Source organism: Ambystoma mexicanum, chromosome 12 (genome assembly GCF_040938575.1).
Source record: "Ambystoma mexicanum isolate Mex_15411 chromosome 12, UKY_AmexF1_1, whole genome shotgun sequence".
Lineage (NCBI taxonomy): Eukaryota > Metazoa > Chordata > Amphibia > Caudata > Ambystomatidae > Ambystoma > Ambystoma mexicanum.
Window position 1 is genome coordinate 96,455,754 of NC_090936.1, and position 20,003 is coordinate 96,475,756.

General features: G+C 45.6%; 1 protein-coding gene across 1 annotated transcript in view; it reads left to right on the plus strand.

The window, feature by feature from the left end:
• Positions 1 to 20,003, plus strand: part of LOC138513330 (ADP-ribosylation factor-like protein 8B-A) — a 222,098-nt gene that overhangs the window by 54,963 nt on the left and 147,132 nt on the right. Inside the window, exon 3 of the mRNA XM_069628077.1 lies at positions 17,565 to 17,638. Within this exon, the coding sequence (XP_069484178.1) occupies positions 17,565 to 17,638 (74 nt within the window). The remainder of the gene's footprint in view (positions 1 to 17,564; positions 17,639 to 20,003) is intronic.

The window sequence follows — 20,003 nt, forward strand, 5'->3', positions numbered from 1 at the left end:
AGCCTATGCCCTAGAAGCCAATGGTGCTGAAGTCTCAGCACAATCAGTACCTTCAATTGAGGATGAGGAGCTGGAGCCTAAACCTCTCTAACCCGGATGCTGACTCCAGGGGTAACCAATTGAAACATGGCATGCAAGTTTCTCTTCAGTGAGGCTTACTGGTCCCACACAAGAGATTCTCCCCCCACACCTCCCCACAGTGTACTGCGACGAAAACGAGACTCCCTAGGGGACCGGGCAAGTAAGATCTCACTGAGGGACAAGGACACCCCAAGCCAAGCGGCTACCACAACCTACTTGCATCCATAGCCCCTCACCTTCATGAGTTATGTAGGAACTGAACATTGTCAAAACATACAGGGCCCTTTAAAGGATTGTGGCTTAGTTGCTGACCGAATGTTATTGGCTGCTTTACCTGAAGGATGGAACTAATGGTCTGCTCTCTTGTTCCAGGGAGGAGTGTAAGAAATGACTCTAATCCAAGTAGAGCGAGAACCTCCGTGAGCAGCCGACGGAAGGGATGCCAACCTTCAGTGAGGGGGGCAGGTCCACACTCTGAACATGGTGGCAAAGAATCCCAAGCCTGTGGAACGCTGCCAATCCCAGGTGAGTGGGGAGCCCGAGAGGTGCAGAGCTGCGACACAAAGGGGGAAGGGAGCGATTTCTACCGCAGCCACACACCACTGTCCAGCCATTCAGACCCTGAAGTACTGCTCACCAGTGGCGGGAAGAATTGACGCACAAGACTACCATGAGAACAACTGAACTTTGATCCGGAAACGTAAAAGGAAGCCACCTACCAAGTCGAGCCACAGGCATCCGGGCTCGGGCGGGAGGGTGGCAAAGGGTCTTAGAAACCCTGGAGAGCCTACCCCTGACAAAGAATCGGAAATCTTGGAGGGCCAAATATCCCCAGGGGGTGAATCTAGAGAACACCAAATGAAGGGGTAATGCAACCAAAGAAGCATAAAGTCTAAAGGGCTGAAAACCCCAAAATAGTTTGAACCAGAAATTACCTTAGCGAGAGGTAAACAACACCATCTAGTAGTCCTGGAGGGCCGAATAACCCTAAAGGGGTGAAACTAGAGAATACAGACCGAGAGGTGACTAACGTGAACATTCTAAAACCTACAAGGCTTGGTAAGTCCCAAAGAGTTGAACCAGAAATGATACAGAGCGGTGAACAGCATGAAAGGGTCATAAGGTCTGGTGGGCTGAGAAACACACAGGGGGCTGGAATAGAGAATTTCGTACAAAGGGATGAATCCAAATCCAGAACTATGCGGCCTGGAGGGCCAGATAGATTATACCAGCCTGAAACTATACATTTTCATAAAATGAGACAAACTTTGTGAAAGATACAAACTGTTTTTTGTTTTGGACACTGGATTTCACAAGAACCTTTTTTCTGATTTTTGAACTGTCTAGCAGGACGAGCCTGAAGATAAGGAGACGGGACTCCTAAGAAATTATTCGATGGGGTCAGGGTCCGGCCACTTAACACCTAAAGTTAGTGAACTCTTAACTAACTTGGATGGACATTCTGTTATTTAGGCCATTAGTGATGGGGAGTATCCAGTTTGGGACAAAGGTCTGAACCTTTGTAAGACATACAGATGACACTAGTTTATTATTTTCTTTACTCTTTAGCATAGGGAACAACCTCATCACCTTAGTTGCTAGGGGTAGAAGAGAACTTTTTCCTTAATAAAATTCCCTTTTGGTCTGTCTCCTATCTCTGGCTATCTACAGTACCTACAAGTTGACACCAGTTTTCCGGCATGGTGTGGCTAAAAGGGGCATGGGGAAGATGATTAGCATGCAAAAGACAGTCCTGACTAAAGGAATTTCCTGGATGACACCAGTAACTGAAAAAGACTTTCATCCAAAACTGAAAGATAGTTGCACTGTAGCTCTAAAAAACCTTAGTCCATCAAGCTCATAAACATGGTGTCTGTATAATCGACCACAGATTAACACTAAGAAAAAAAGGAAAGTGCATGTTGCCAAAAGTACTCCAAAAGGGGGGGGGGTCACAATCTACATAAAACAAAGAAATGCTTACAAGATAGCTCTGTGAGGCACACCATAAAAAAATGTGCGGCTTTGAATGCCTTCCACAATATACAAAACACTCTTCACTTTCAGCAACAACCCTGTGCTAATAGTGGAGCAAGAGTCTAAGCAAGAGCTAAACGTGTCACGGGGGAAAAATGGACTCTGGTGCTGTGACATTTCTGTGCAAAAAAGGAGCATACTTCTCGCGAACCTGCTCTCGCCTTCTCTTGCACACACTGACGCAGAGGAAGGGACACCTAAGGGGGAAGAGAGGAACTTACGAAAACCAATCCACTGCTCTCTACAAGATTCCAGTGGGTCATAGGAGTGCTATTAAAAGGAACAATATTCAAACTCCTGAAGCGGACATGGATTTTCTCCAAGAAGCCCTTGATTGGCTAAAACCAATTTGGTATTCCGTTCCAATTATGAAACACGCTTGAGCACAAGGTACGATTTCTAGCGATGATAGGACATGTGAACTAAAGGATTGAGAAATTGTATAAACGAGCACCACAAAGCCCCTTTCCCACCCACCATCTGAGACACCTAATAAAGCAGGCACATTCATGCCATGGGTAGGAAATTGGCTACTACAGCTACAAACAAGGAACATTGTGAATGCCAGTGCACTGTTAGAATGGTATAACTATTCTAAAGGGTAGGAGATGCAGTCCTCGAGTAAAAACACTAGAAGTGACGGCACAGAGCATTGTAAAGGAGGAACATCTCAACCAACATTAGAATGAGTTGTCTAGATCCAGCAGAAATGATGGAGTTGGGCAGACTGAGGATTCAGAGTGGCTGCTTTTGACCCTTGGACACAAGTGAACATAATCAATATGTTCTTTGATTGGGGGGGGGGGACCTTTTTACAAAACCAGGTGGTTGAAGCTTTGGAAAAATACCCCAAAGAAACAGCAAGGTACTTGGGAGCCATTGTCAAAAGTTGTGCCCCAGCTTTTAGGAGAGGGTATAGAGGAAGCCATCACCTGGATAGCACCAGTCCTTTCGGACTGCAGCACAAGCATTGCAGCAGTCCCACCACCTCCTGTTCACCAGCAGTATGGCCCGGGACAAAACGGTCAAACGGAATGAGAGGTAAGAGAACGGGGCAGCGCTTAAAGGTATCCTCCCCAAACTCTCACCATTGGCTCCAGGATTACTTGCCATGCCACACTTGGGGTAAGCTTTTCGGTTTTCCTGCAAAGGGGATGTCGTGGAACAAAACGGGACTGTTACATAGTTTCACAGGAGACGGTGCAACCTTACCAAGCCAGACAGAGCAAGCCGAGAGACTCTCACCATGTTGCTAATCAAGGTAAAAGCCCACTTGGACAAGGGAGCCATAGAGGAGGTGCCAACGAAGGAAAGAGGTTATGGTGTATATTCACAGTACTTCCATAGTTCAAAAGAAGACCAGACATTAAGATGTGTTTTATACTGAAGCCCATCAAACAAGTTTGTGGTCTGCAAAATTCAGAATGGCGACTCTTGAAGTCATCCGCTTACTTCAGAAGGCAGAATCTATGACCACAATTGCCATAAAAGATGCTTCCTTTTATATTGCAATGTAGCACAAGCACGGAGTACCTATATTCAAGGTGGGTGCTTATTATAATTTTAAAGTAGTTGTGTTTTAACATCAGCACCACAAGTGTTTGCAAATGTGTTCAGTGGTGAGAGCACATCTAGGCAGGCAAAGCTGTTCATGTGTACCCACTCCTGGATGACCGGCTCATAACTTGCAACAATGCCGCTCGGTTTCAAGTACATAGCTGCAATACAACACCATTGGTTGGGGTTAACAATCCATGTGGGGACCTGGAATATAACACCAACACAATTCAAATCCTGGGAGCACAGCCGAACTTGGCCCGACATTTTCCTTATTCTTCACAGGAAAGCATACCAGCCTTTCTGGCATTAGTTCTTCTGTGACATATGTCCGTTTCGTAGTGAATACTGTAACAAAAATGTCGGAGAGCGATGCTAAGCCTATAAAGCAAAGGTACACCAGTGGGTCGCAAGGCATTATGACCACTGGAAGAGGCTTCCGTTGTATATTCATGATGTTGACTACACATTTCAAGAACCGCCTGGTCTTCAGTCTCTTTCTAAATAGCAAATAGTCAGTGCTTTGTTGTGGATCTCCAGAGAGGGAGTTTTACAAAGGCTGGTGCTGAAACAGAGTAAGTGTGCCTGCAACTTACGTGAAGTTTGGAATCGTTGTGCCTCAGATATGGCATTCAGAGGATCCGAGAGACTGTGTGCCTCCAACTTTTTTTCATGAGAAGGAATAGCACGTTATTGTGCAATTCTTTATGAATCTGAGCACCGTGAATTCGATACGGCTAGCAATCGAAAGCAAATGAGGATTTTTTTATTTTATCTTCAGAACATAGGACACCGATTCTCTTTAACCTACCACAAGGCATTTCTTGGAGTTCTGAATAATTTGGAGATGCTTAAAGGAGTACATCCAGACATGAAGTAATTGCAGCATCGGTTAGAGTTTTCATGGCATTGATGGATAGAAATGGCAGCATTTTCTTGCGGATACGCGTTATGTTAAGTTGAGTTATACAATGCATCACTGCCATTTCAATGGTCTCCAGGCGTAGATAAAAGAAGTGCAATGAGGCAACTGACCCTATCGAAGGTTTAAGTGCCAGGTCGGAATGAAATAGAAATTCAGGGTTTCTCAAATGTGTTTGAGGAGGAGGGAATGATCCCAGCTCAGGAAATCAAGGCGGTAAAGACTGTACATCTGTTTTACCACTCACAACAAGAACAAACATTTTATAAGCATTGCTCTTCTCAACCAATGATCTCATTTACCAAGAAATTCCTGGGGTAATGTAAGGAAGGCATTGCATCAACAGGAAGACGGACACAAGTGACCACAGTTCAGGGTGTTTATTGAACCTCAAAAAGGGTGTGATTATCTAAACCTCCATCTACAGATGGGAGCATGCTACGACCATCAAATAATAACGCAGTCCTAGTGGTGTCTTGTTAAAATAAAAGGGTCTATACTAAAACGCCTATTGCCAATCCATACCTCCTAAATGCAAATGGTGTAGGCAATAATGTTATGAAAAAAGAAAGTGTTCAAAATGATATGTCAGGTTTTCAGGCCGTTTGCCTCCCTTCCCCATGTTTTCAGCACAGGGTAAGGTGTTTAACTGGAGCGTAGCACAGTCTCTGGCTTCTTTAGCATGAGGTTACAGTTTAATCATCAGCATCAGGGCCTTTGGAGCGTAAGTCTCCTTGCTTCTCAGTCTCTTCACTCAAAAGGCCTGATGCAACCAAATAAACTACAAGTTATTGTGCACTTCAGAAAGTATTCACATCGGGTGAGTCACTCTCCTAGCGGGGCTCAGAGCCTTTTAGCATTAAGTTCTGCACAGGCTTCACTCCGCCGGGCTCGAGCCTGCCTTTTACCTTTCACTTTATCACACAACTTTCGTAGGTTATTTTTTTTCGGGTGACTCGAGATTCACCCCGGATCCCCCTCAGCCTGGCTCAGTTCCCTTAAACACAATTGGTCTCCCTCATCCGGGTTCGGACCAATCTCAATTATATTTTGAGTATTGAAGACTTTCGAATGTGCACAGGGTTTGGCTTGACCCATTGCAGGACCACTTTGATTTCACGATTCTTTCTTTTAACCTTCGCACCCTTTCGGTTGGATACCTAACGGAAACTTTCGAATGAGCACCCACCTGATGCTGGTCCACTCTGTCTACGGTATTGTATTTTAGCTTGAAAGTTAATTCAGTCATCTGCTATTTTTTAATATTCTTCTTTATACAATGTTGCCACTTGCCACCTTGTTTTCCACACAGACCAGTCTGGTATCTGTCTCCCCAACTCGCCAGCTGTGCTGACTTCACTGGTGTTGCTTTGTTGTAGGAGCCAAGGACAGTAGCACAGCGGCAGACGCTTCTCCCCACCTTGACTATTGATGCAGGAGAGCCCTGGGTACTCCTGACACACAATGCCAGATTCTTAAGCTTTAATTCAAGGTCTTACGTTTCCTATTCTCGAAGGCTCTTAAAAGATGCAGTCTTTCAGTGAACAGGTCAAGTTTGCTTCCCTCCATGCAATCCTCTTCACTCTTGCCGCCTTTCTCCTTGTATTAAACTGCCATCTTGTAACTGCTGCTATCTTGTGTGCTTTGCTTCGCTCAGAGTGTGCTTTCGTGCACCGCCTTTTATCTGTGTGGAGAAGTGTGATGGAAGTCAGGTGTGTGTGTCATGATCAGCAATTGCTTGACCCTGCCCGATTATTGTATTGGGACATGTCTTGTATACGGCTCGGGTGTTAGTCCGTTTCCGCTCGCAATGAGTTGTCCGTGGGAAAGTATTTGTGTTGGAAAAAGGGTGTGGGGGCGGTTGAGTCCCTACATTTCCTACCTGGTAGGAGGGGGAAAACATGTTAACAGGGAAGGGGATACCGCGTCTCACCATCCGGTGTCCCACTTCCACTCCCTGAAGAACCCCACCACCCCCAAAATCCAGATGATCCTCCCGCACTGGTCCACCCCCAGGAACTGGATCCAAAAGCAATGGTTGTGTACTGACCACCTAGATGACAGATCCCTGAGGACTAGCGGGTGAGACCCCTTCAGTTTTCTCACAGTAAGATGGCATCATTCATTTAGATCTAAATGTGCAACTAGAAATGAGACCCATACAAGAATGACTTGATGCAAAATGTTGACAAACTAAACGGCACTTGGAAGATCTAGTGGTTTTATTGCCGAAGGTCTTTCAGTCACCAAGCTCTTCACCTCCTCCTTCCCTTCCTCCCTCCTCTGCTAAACCCCACAGTTGCTGAAATTTGTGACCAGGGCGCTTATGTGTCCTCCTGGGTCCTGGCCACCCACACCCGATCGCCTTCAGCCTCCGCCCGCTACTTGCACTTGCTTTGGCACCCACTGGCCTTTGCCACCACAGACCTGGACTTATTTATTGGCAGCTGACCACTCTCACCAAGTCACTGAACAGTTGCTTACCCATAACGCTTACCCCCACTTCTTCATCCCTTCTATCTCTCTGCACTTGCACTTGCTAAATGCTCAAAAGGTCTAGCAAGTCTGCCTCTAACTTTCATTGTTAAATTTGTTTTTCTTTCCTATGTTCACTCCCTGTTGCCCTGTGGGCGCTTTGAAACACAATTTACTTGATGTATAAGTACCTTAAATGCCCAAATGCACAATAAATAAAAAATAAATGTATGGGCATATTGAGGAAGCGCACAAATATTTTACTTTACTCCTTAAATTGTACAGGTGTTTTTTGGTGCACAAGGCTACTGTTGGATAGCCAAATATCTACTAGTGGGCCAGCATACAATTCATTAAAGGTTCCTCTCCACTATGACTGCTTACATTACATCAGAACATAGAATCACGTGGTGGAAGATCCCAGTGGTAAAAGCTTTCACTGAAAGAATGGTTAAGAGGTTACATCAAACTATAGGTTAGCCAGCTCGGATTTGGATTCAAATATAGCTATACATAGGCTAATGCTTCAACTTTCAGACCCATGTGCACATTTTCGCAAAAGAAAACAATACGCTTAACGTCACTTATTTGGTGGAAATTACTTGAATAAGATGTTTGAGATACAGGCTTCCTTTATCAGTGGTAAAACCTTCCTTTGCAATACTCCAAAAAGTGGTGTTCAGACACCACAAAGATTCTCAAGTAAATTTGTATCTAAATTGTATGCCGTTGTGACATTTCAATTGCCATTGGCCTTCAGGAAACCACAATCGAAAGGAGAGAGGAGCCTACACACGCTAGACTTGAGAGGAGGAGGAGGAGGAGGAGGAGGAGGTGTGTGTGTGTGTGTGTGTGTGTAGGTGTGTGTGTCGGTGTGTGTGTAGGTGTGTGTGTGTAGGTGTGTGTGTAGGTGTGTAGCCAGCCAGCCATATGCAAACCTGCAACATGGATTTTCTTTCTGCTATTGCGAAGCCAAGCGTGTATATATATTGCACACAAGGATGGCTCTTGGATACTAAATGAATAATCTACAGAAATAGTCCACAACTCCTTTCCTGGCTTCCCCTTTACATTCCTGCCTTGTATCAAATTCTATGAGGGCTTTCAGGGATTTGGTTGATGAGTCCCCACTGGTGGGACTGTGACTTGGGCTTTAAGGGGGTTTGTTCTTGGAGTTTGAGAATTCATTTGGAACACAAACAAAAAGTCCCTTGACCTATCTGGAAAGTTTCCAGGTCTCTTCGATCTATGCATGCTTACTTGCAATGCTTAATCAACACAAGTCCATTTGGAACACCACAGAACGTCTTCTATACAAGCAAAGTTACTTTTAATAAAAGAAATGAGCTTCTCTTGTGCCAACAAAATGTCTTACCAAGTCGGAGGTCCTATCCTGGAAGTATCTGAATCTCTCAGTCTGGGGATTCTAGGGGTCCTGGACCTCTTCCCTGTTCTCCTGACTTCTTTGAATTTCTTTGTTTCTTATCCTGATTTCTCCTCTCCTTCTCGTACTGTTTTCTCTTATGCTCCTCATGAGACCCTTCTGATTTGATCCTGGGGATGCAATGCATCCTCCGGTTAGGTATGGGCAGGAGAGAGGGAAGGAGGGATTGATGGATGAATGTCTGCTGCAAAGCAAGGCCTTTGAGTTTCCCCCAAGTGGCGGGCCAGTGAAGGTGGTCTACAGGCTGGGTGATGTATTCCCCTGCTCTGTCTCGGGGACCTGCTTTTATTCCCCAGCACCCCCCCCTGCCTTTCTCTGCTCCCTCGTCAAACTGTGACAAGCTTGTACCTAAGGGAGTCTTCACTACAGCTTCTGTTTTTCTTTCTTCTGCCACTTTCTCCTACACAACTCTTTTGCCTTTTCATGTGCTCCTGCATCCTCTGCTCTCTTACTCTTATGAGGCCTATGGCTTGCCTTATGTTCCTGTCTTGATTTCCTAAGCCTTTATTGGTTCTCTTCTTTCCTCCTTCCTTTTCACTGATGCTTCTCCTTCCTTCTCCCTTCTCTTGGTCAACCATCACTTTATCCTGCTCTTCTTTCTAGTTTGTACTCTTTTCTTGTCCTCATCCACCTCTATATCGTTCTTCTGACTTAACTCCTTGGTTTGCTCTTCTGAATTGCCACCTCTTCCCATCTCCACCCTATTTCCCTCTAGCTTTCTTTCTCCAAACATCTCTTCACACTTACTTCACGCCCCAGTCTTCTTTCCAACTCTATCCTACTCCCGCCCTCCTTTTCTCTCCTCCTCCTCCTTCACCACCTCCACACACCTCCTTCTGTCCTTCAACTCCTTCTGCATCCAATATGCTCCTACACCACCCACCAGATCCCCGCACAACTCCGACACCATTCTAAACATTCTGACTGCTTCTTTAAGGACCTTTCCACATTTGATTATCTACAGTGTTGTAACTTGGCTTTCATACTGGATGGGGTAGTGAATGTTCTCTTGGGGCTGGTTTTCCCTCTGCTCTGGAAGCCCACAGCTTTATGAAGGCTGGTTGCCATTTTGGAAATCCGTAATGCTTGTGTGTATGCAATGACTGCTGCAGTCGAGCTGAACACCCTGCAATGCTCCATCGCTCCTGGGTAAAATCCGGCAATACTAAGTATTCGTGCATGCAGACACTTGTCCAGAATTGTTCTTGTTGTTCTCAGGTTTATGCTGTGGAGCTCACAGGAAAATCACCTGCTCTTCCCAAGACTTCTCTATACTGCACTCTTGTTATCTTTGGACAGATTTATGAGATCGGGCCTGTCCAAGGGATGCTGGCATATTTTGCAAATACCCCTTGGAAAGGAGGACCATTTAAAGGGACTGTTATTGGTTTGCTCGAAGTGACCAGCCTTTGTCAATGTGAGCGGGGTGTGAGAGAGCAGGCCAGCCAGCTGAGGATCCTCACACCACTGCCGCCGGTCCAAGCATCATTCAGCTTGTGGCAGCAACTGCCCCCCCTTGGCCACCATGTCTTTCATCCGAAGAGCAAGTTCATACTGTTACGCAACATGTCTAAAAAAAAATAAACAAACGTGCTTGATCAAAAGTGGGATAAGCAATACAGCAAATTTGTTTTCAATTCTGTCCCTCCCACTCTCACACACTCCATGAGGAAATATTGCTTGCTAACCTGTGCATACCATGTGTTTTTAATGGATTGTGTCCTTCCACTTATTCCTCATCTTGGATATATTTGTATCCTGCTATGCAGTCTTAAACATTTTCAATAGCGGGCAACACAGTGCGGCAGCTTGTATGTCCCTCAATGGTTACCATTCCCACGTCTGGGCGTGAACATTGATGATGGTATAAATAGCACTCGCCACACCCGTTGCCTCTGTTCAGTTTTTCTGCATGCACAGCACGCTCTCGGAACAGTTCGACCCGTCTCTTTGACTGTTTTAATTCCCCTCTTTGACTAATGTTGTAATTTCCCTTTTGGGATTTTTCACGTCTACACCGCAAACAGGCTTTAAGAGATGTGCAGACTTTGACTTGAAGATGCCGATCACTAATCCGCACAGGATTTGTGTCTGGTCCCTTGATGAAGAACACAAAGACATTGAATGCGTCTCCTGCCAATCGATGACCACTAAGGCCTGGAAGAGAGAGAATGCTGAAGCTCACCATGGGTTGGGCTGTTTCCAAGTCTTCCTCTTCCACACCTTCGAAAAGAAAATATTCAGAAGGTAGAGGTTCCACCGGAAAAATGTTTTTTCCAAAAAGGCCCAAAAAAACACTTTAAGCATTCCAAGCAATCGAGATCCAGGAGCGATTCCCGTCCTTTCTTTGCTATTGTTCGTCATGTTCAGACTCCTTGCCTGACGAGCATCATAGATGTTTTTCCAAAAGACTGCCCAAGCAGCTGAATGGGAAAAGTTCAGGAAAATAAATGATGGAAGTTTTCTCAAAAGCAGCTCCTCCTGGTCCCTCAAAAGAGCAGATAAAGATATTTCATCATAATAAAGATATTGATCCCACTGCATCTTCCAAAACCGGCAGAGAATCGAGTAAGGCTTTGACTTGCGTGCCCAAAAACCCTAGTCTGAACATCTCCGGGATGTCACCTCGAGTAGTATCGACCAGTGAGAGAACATTGAAGCCAAAAGCGTCAGACTTCTTCCTCAAAGGAATTGGCCCTTTGTCGACCTCCGAGCCAACTTTGCGCTTCAACCTCCAGTCGAAGACTGATTGCTTCAAATCCTTTGGGTCCATTTTTGAGGAAGACTAGGAGGAAGACGTCCTACCCCTACCTGCGAGGTTAAGAATCTTGGGATCCTCTTTGACTCCACACTTTCATTCTCGGCACACATATGACGTCTCTAAAAAGTCAACGTCCAACTGCACCTCCTTATAGGTACTCTGACTTTCCACTCTTTCCCATAGAAGCTCACTGTCCCCCAAGCTCTGGTTCTCTCTAGGTTGGACTATTGTAACAGCCTTTTTCTAAATCTACCTGCCTCCACTCTCTGCCCTTTACAACTAATCCAGAACAGGACTACGAGACTTGTCCTTGGCCTCAAGCCCTGGGATCGTATCTCTCCAGCTCTGAAATCCCTTCATTGGCTCTCAGTGGATGCAAGCATTAAATTTAAAACCCTGTGTATTGTCCACAAGGCTTTCTGGGGCCTGGGTCCAAAATACCTTCAACTATCCCTACGTAAATACCTCTCCCCTAGAGCCCTTCGCTCCTTTTCTTCTAACTCCCTCAGGGTCAGTCGTTTTTCAAAGAAACAAGCTGGGGGCTGATCTGTCTTCGGCAGGGGCCGCCTTTGTGCATGCCGCTTTGGGTATTCCAACAATACGTATGGTTTGTCTCGAGCGTGACTCAAAGTCATCGCACTTGCCACGTATTTTGGTGAATTCAGATCTTAATTCAGTGATGTCTCGGTCAAGTCGTCCCACCATATCTTCCACACCTCCGATTCTATTTTCAGCCTCATTAATTTGGGTGGTCTCCTTCTCAAGCTTGGATTTCAAGGACCCAATCTTTGCCATAATGTCATCAAGTTTTACGTTAATGGACATGATCTATCAGTTGCTTCGTGGATTAGTATAGGTCACCTCGCAGAACCTCTGAGTGTGGCACAGTGCCGTCTGCTGCTGCCCCGAGCTGATGGATTTTGCGTTGTTGTGCTGGGTTTGTAATGCACTGGTCCTGGCTGTATCCCTTTTCGTCAATTCAATATGTCTAAACACGCAGATCAGTTATTCCAGGATAGCCTGCGGTTGGGAGCCGTATGGACTGGGCTCACGTCTACCCCCAATGGACTGTAGGGGCTGATGAAGCGGTTAACCAGCTCAATGTTGGTTATTTCAAGGTCAATGTCATGCATCTTCCATCAGATGGGCGAAAGGGGGGAGGGTTATGTGATGCTTGGGTAAAGGATGTTGGCGCTGAAGTACGTAATAGGATGCCTACGGTTTAAGCCAGGGTTGATCAACTTTGAGTTGCCCAGCTGGTAATAATCGGGCAGGTCTGTTATTGTGCCCAAGGGTGGGTTAATTACAGGATTGCTATGATCCAGGTAGTGTGACAGACACAGTACTTCACCTACAGATACTGGATGACTTGTCTGACCCAGTATTTATCTTGTTGATGGCTGTCTCTGGATATGAAGATCATGGCGCCCCATCCAGTGAGAGGTTGTGATACGCCACTCCGTCCGCAGCAAACTGGCGGCGATGTGGCACCCCCCGCATGGTACCTCCCGCACAGCAGCCCGGTGTACACAGTCGTAGGTTACCCCAGATAGGTATTCAGCCAGCAATAGGATATAATGGGGGGGGGGTTACTATGATGTCTGCAGGTTTGGATGACTCACTTCCCGGAAAGAAAAAAAAAAGGCTGCTGCTGTAGTGAGAGCTCCACCCCGGGCTCCACTCTCACATGGCAATGCTCATCTAACGTTTCTTGGGGTGACCTGGTTCCACCATGTTGTGCCAATATTCACGGGGTAGCTGTGTTGGGGCAGGTCATCTCCCCCCCCCCCCCACCTGAACGGTCCATGGGGTTACAGTCTCTTCTCCTGTTGGCCGGCATCACCAGATCAACAAGCATCAGAGGCAATATAGGATCAAATCTCCCCCCTGGAGTGGATCGGAGTCATAAGCCGCTCCAGGCGAAGCGATACAGCCTTGGTAAGGAACACCGTGTGGAGTCACTGCATGGCCAGGGGCGTGCCGCCTTATTGTGTTCCGGCAGGCTATCCAGCCGTCAGGTGGGGGGGGGGGGGCACAGCAGTGATTGGGTGGCCAGCTGAGGAGCAGCCACGAGCGCACCCACAGCGTTGTCCGGAGCACCTGGGCTTCCCCCAGCTCAACTCATTTCAGGTGCGTCTGGTTCTCTAGCCGTCCGGTGGTATCCACTGGTCCACCAAATTAGGAATGGTCCTGGCCCTCCTCCGAAATCCGTTTGGGGCTCCTGCTGTCTCGTCTCAGACAAGAGCGGGTTGCAGGTTTGTGGCTTTTATATTTTCTATCCGGCGTTGCCACGGCTTTGGGTTCTTTCCTCTCCAGTACCCTAGATGTCTGCCGGTGTCGCTCGGGCCATGGTGCCGCAGAATATGCATGCGGTCCACTCTCGCTCCACAGTTCACCAATTGGAACTAGACTGGAACCAGGATCACATTGGGGCATGAGCTCACTCTGGAGGTGGAATTGTGTGGTTGCAAATCTGACAACAAAAGGAACTTTGTTCAAGGATTTTGCCGGGGCCGGAGCTCTCTGACCTCCACTCCCTTGGCTGCTCGACAGCGCTGCCGGCCTCGAACATTTCAATTGAAAAATGATGCAATGAATGTATTTTTTTTTTATCAATTCTTTTTTAGACTTTATATGATATTTCTTTTTTTTCTCATAATTTCAAAATTGTTTTATTACGAATTGTTAGGCAGAAAGCTGTGCCGTTCCCTTGGGGACCACTGCAAAAGATTTAGGACTACAGGTGGTTGGCAGTAAACCCAATTGGTAGCAGTCTGTACCACCCAGATTTACCTGATAGCTGTGGCTGAGCAGTCAGACTTCTCTCAAGATGAGTTAGGCAGTATATAGAGTATACACAATAGGTACAGAGATACAGTAGCACACGCAAACACTGACCAGAGCTTTGGTGTAAAAGTATATAATTATTTATTTAAAGACACCCTTGTAAATTACACTAGCACAAAAAGAGGTAAGTAAATTCAGCACACAGTCACTATTATAGATATACGACCCTGATTACTTATTAGACAAGTCTTAGTGAGAAACACCACTTATTTTCAGAAAGAGGTGAGCGCTTAACCTAAGATGGCACTCTAATAAGTTATAAAAAAAAGGGAGGGAAAAGGCAGAGTTATGAAAGCACACAATTTCAATACTTTTAGAAGAACCACAGTGAGGCAGGTTAGGCAAAGTCTACTGGAGAGCAAGGAAGTTCAAATGCCAGGCCCACTTTTGGAGAGAGCAAGCGAAATGTGTCCAGGATCACACAGTGGGGTTATGCCCAAAGAGTCTTTGTAGATAGTTCACCAAAGATTGAGATCAAGTCAGGAAAAGTTAGTTAACAGGCCCCAGGTTAACCCAGGTTAGAAGGTCGAGGGTTTACTGTCGCCCCGAACGATCTGTCACAAGGGAAGCCAGGGGGACACAGTACCTGAAATGGGAAGAACGCTCCAGCGGGGGCAGTTGTTCCTGGCAGCGGGTGCAAGTCGGTGTTTCGTCCAGAGAAAGAAGAGGTCTCGACGTGGAGGAAAGATGAAGGTCGTTGCACTGCCAGGGAAGAAACCAGCCGCAGAGTTTTCCGGTTACAAGGTACTACCCTTTTCTTCGCGGTAGTGGTAAACCGTGTTATTCCGGTTGCCGGGGTGCTTGGTACAGGCAAGGCTGCCACGAGATGGTCCAGGAAGGCGAAAAGCCGGGCAAACTGGTTATCCCCACCAGTCAAAGGAAGAAGACTTTCCGGACTGGAGATCTCCTCTGTCGTCGGGAAAAGTGGTGAGACAGTTCAGCAGGGCTCCACCGGTGGTGTCGTTGCAGGTCGGCTCAGCTTCTCCCTCCTCGGATTCTTTAGGTCCTGTGGCGACGTGTGAGGTTCCAGTCCCCAAAGCCCTGCTTTTATGCAGAAAACCCCCATTCATCAGTCCTAGGTGTCACAACACAATCACAACAGAGTGCGACTTGAGTTGCCAAGGCAACTCAGTCCAGGGTGCCTAAACCCCCTCCCGCCCCCCCCCCCGTGGTACCCAGACAGTGGCACCACTTTTGGAGGCTTCTGTGGAGAAGCCCGCCAAAACGTGGAACAAAGGGCTCGACTTGGGTTGGAGTCACAGAAGCAAACACAAACACCATTTTGGAACCGAGTTTTGGCAAAAAATACCAACCGGTGAATTTATATTAATTTAATAAACCGGCGTTATGTTCGAGGCTATATTAAAAAGTGGTAGCCTCGAACAATGGGAAAATCCCATAGGAATATATTCGTGGCCGAATATAAAAAGTAGTATCCACTGCCACCAGCCAAAACTAGGTCGGGGGGGACTGGACAGTGCCCCCTCGAACAACAGACCCCGGGGCAATCGAATTGCCCCGACCAGTACGTCCACAATATGATGGTTTGTACTGGTTCTGTTCACAATTTAAGACTAGTAAAGCCAATGGTGACTTTACAGGTCCTGGGAGACAGTAGTCAGTCCCAGGGTATGGAGTCTATTTGGGAGTCGCTACGACACCCCTGGGTTACTGCACGGAGGGTGCTGTGTAACCCACATACCAAAAACACATGAAGCCCTTTGGGCTAAAGGACCCCATAGCCAATGAAACACATGCAAAGTCAAATGAACACCTCAAATCCTGAGTCTCCCTCTTAGCAGGAGAAAAAAATAAACCCCAAAAATCCAGCAAAGCTGCTGGGGGACTCAGTACGTTTGGGAAATTAGCTTTTACAGAGAATTCTCCCTAACATGAATTGTTAAGGTTAAATATTTTTAGCCAATAAACAAATAAACAAATATATTTTTTAAAAAATGAGTGGCTATTTTTTTCTTCAAATTGACCTCAAGCAAAAGCTGTGTCAGATTGGAATATAGGAGGTTTCATTGTTTAGTTTTTGAGGATTTCTAACGCGCACCAAACAGACTAAACTGGATTCTGGATTCTGGATTCTGGATTCTGGATTCTGGCGCAGATAACTATCGACAAACATAACATGTGTAAATACTGTGTACAATCTCTGACTTAATTACCTATTTGAACAGGAACGTTTTTAACAGCCTTCTGAACAGTGCCAAGGTCTGGCATGCTCGGATTTCCAGTGGGAGCTGATTCCATAATTTGGGACCAAAAACGCCAAATCTCCTGTCCCTCCTAGATGCCGGTTTGGACTGAGGTACACACATTAACAATTTATCTCGAGAGCGGAGATCTCTTGTTGGATAGTATCGACTCACCCTGGGGGTGAGGTAGTCTGAGGCAAGTCCATTAGGGCATCTGTACATCAGACAGGCCACTTTAAATTTAATTCGGTCTTCCACTGTTAACCAATGTAAGGATCTGCGTAAGGTTGAGACATGGTCCCTTTTCCTCCAATGTCCAATCAGCCTAATTGCTGCATTCTGGGCTCTCTGTAGTCTGATAACATGATTTGTTGGAATTCCCGCCATCCGACTATTACAATAGTAAAGATGCGGTTTGGTCATAGCCCCCACCACTATTGCATGATCTTCCATCGGAATAAATGGCAGAACATTGTACACGGCCTTTACCTTGGCCCCCACCTGGGCTTCACTGCCCATGTTTTCTTGCCACATACACCCAAGGTTTTTAACTTTCTTGGAATACTGGAGTTCCTCACCTAACAACAAGGGGGGCGTGGGGGACGGGGGAGGGGGTTCATTTGTCTTTCCACTGTCATTTTTCCTTCTGGCCCAAACAGTACAACCTCTGTATTCGCTGCATTCAGCTCTAAATCTCACCCATGCATTGATTAATCTTCTCTAATCCGCCTTCAATGTCCTTTGTCTCGATATCGATTTGGGTGTTGTTGGCATAGGAGTGAAACCTCAATCCATGCGCCCTCAAGATGTTAAGTACCGCGTGAATATACAGATTAAAGATCAGTGGAGAGATTGAAGAACCCTGTGGAACTCCACACCTTAATAGTAATGTCTCTGAGATAAAAGCTCCCAGAGCCACCGGTTGGTTCTGTCCTTCATAAAGGAGCTGTTTGTATTAATTGGGCCGTGCACAAAAAGGATGACCTCAGTAACTTGGCAACACTTTTTTTCCCTTTCAAGCTGTGATCAACTTTCTACATATACAGCAAAGTAATATTTTCTGTGAAGCTAACAACGTTAAAGAGCAGCCTGTGATGCAATGTTTCATTTATAAAACTGGTAAAAATGATATTCGACAGAAAATAAGTCTCCCACCAGTTAAGCCATTTGCTCCATTGGTGATTCAGATGTGATTTATAATCAACCAATTGTTCAAAATGTCTTTTTCGTATTTAGGTGTGGGACATTGGAGGGCAGCCACGGTTTAGAAGCATGTGGGAGCGCTACTGCCGAGGTGTCAATGCAGTTGTGTAAGTCTTAAATTATTAATGTGGGTTTTAATGCTTGCTGTATATTATTAATTTTGAGTTACTTTAATGAGCTTGTGTGACATTTTCTCCAATGTCTGCAATTTTATTTGTCAAAATTCAAATCGCCCTTACCGATCATTCTGATGTCACCTAAAATGTGGCTTGTTGTGTCGAGCATAACTACGTCCAGTCCTTCTTGTTCATGTCAACCACAAAGTACAATTGCAATTCCAGTGAAGTTGAGATCTAAGAGCAAGTAAGTGTGTTACAGAGACACAGAAGAGGGTCTAGTTGGCTAAATGAAAACAATTGTTAGCAGAGACATTGACAGAAATACCTTTTTGTTACAGCAATTTCAGTGCCTCTGCTTTTTTAACTGCACCTTGTTCTGCCATTTTGTAAAAGTCAACTGTAGAGGTGTCCCAACAAGGTCTTGACTGAAATAATGTATGGCATTGTGCACAGAGCAGAATATTTATACAATCCATGGTGTATGCAGTTCAGCTGCTTTTAGGAAGAACTGCTTAGGTGAGAAAGTGAACAGAACATGCAGTAGAAACCAAAATAATCTTTACCTACAGGCTGCTGGTGTCTTGGCGTTTGCCCTCTGGTTGACACCTTATGTTTCTCGCTCCTCTCCACTCTCCACTCTTCCCTCTTTCTGCTCCTCTGCCTTCTTCCCGCTCCTTGAATACAGGTCCTCTAGCATTCTGCAATGATGGGCGCCTAGAAAGTCAATTTCAGAATTCTTATTCTCTGTTAAAGAAGCGTCTGGATTTCTGGTCTATATTGTGACTATTCTGTTCGATGCAGTATCTCTCCAGTGAACTGTGATCTGGCCTCTGCCGCCAGGAATCCTGGTCTCTGCGGTCGCGAGAGGCAAGAGAGAAAACGCTAGCCAGCATGATGTGTGGCAGCTATAGGGCAAGCAAAAGCGGTACTTTGTAATTCCAGCAAGGTACATATACAAAGAACAGTGGCTGGGCCTCCCAAATACTCACCCCACCTGTGGGGCAGGATTGGCTCTGAAAAAACACCCTGGTAGGCCTCCTGCTCCAGGTTGAGAGGGGACCCAACCCCCTTGACAGGGTCAGGTCCCTGAATCTGTCACACTTCTCAGTTAGTCCCAAACATTTAAAAAAATAGCTTCCTTTTTTGTACAGTGACTTTTCTCTCGCATATTATAGAAATAAAATGATACCGCTATATTACACATAACGACTCGAGTGAATAGAAAAACCAAAAGCGACAATCGAAATTGATATCCAGGTTGAAGATCTGATAAGGCTATACCATTGGCCAAACGACAGTTAAGAGTTGATCACAAAAAACATGATACAACTACAGGAAGGAAACCAATCACCAAATTAGTCAAAACTATAAAGTCTACCTAGCAAAACCGGCTTGGATCTCATTTCAGACAAAAAACAGAGAACTATGGCTGTCATTGGCCAACTGTGCTATCAAGGGGGGGGGAAATCAGTGAACATTTTGTAGTATCTTAATTAGCTCCAGGCATACACTGTCCTTAGTAAATGGTGCTTCCAAAGAGGACTGGACCAATCATATTGTTAATACGATAGCTGTGTGTTAATCAGAAGGCCCCCCCCTTGTACTCTCCTAAGAACAGATGGCCTTGTACACTTCTATCTACTAAAAAAGGTAATTAAAAGTATGAACTCTCAGAGCACCAGGCCCAAATGGGTCCTGTAATGCACTATTAAAAATTAATTCTCATCTTTGGGCTGAGGCATTGCATCTCCTATTTCATACTATCAGTTATAGTAATTCATTGCATCTTTCTGTGCTCACAATATCCTCGTCCATGTGCACAAAAAAGGTACTGAATCCGATCCAGGAACTTACACAATTTTTGCAATGCTTGATGCACCGGCTAAATTCTTACAAAAGTACTCTTTAACTAACTTGCATCTTGGATTGATAGCGCCATTATTTCGTTAAACCAAACTGGTTCTTAGAAAAAATGCAAGTACTGTTCACGACATCCTTGCCTTAGTTACTAGAGTTGAAGCCGCCTGGAACATACAAAAGCAAACAGTTCCACCTGGGCAACTAACCATGATCATTCACTTGCACACCAAGACCAATGTTAAAGTTCCTTTGGAACACACTGGACGGGTCACTGATTGGATTCCAACCCATAAAGGAGTATACAGGGTTGTATCTTGGCTCCTACCTTATTTAACCTGTACCTGGCTGACCTACATACTGCATTGACGTCTGACCGTACCTTTCCTCCCAAGCTCGGGATTAATAGTATAGCCTAGGTATGGTACGCAGATGACTTAGTCCTAATGGACTATACCCCAAAAGGACTCAAAGATTAACACTCACAAATCTAAAA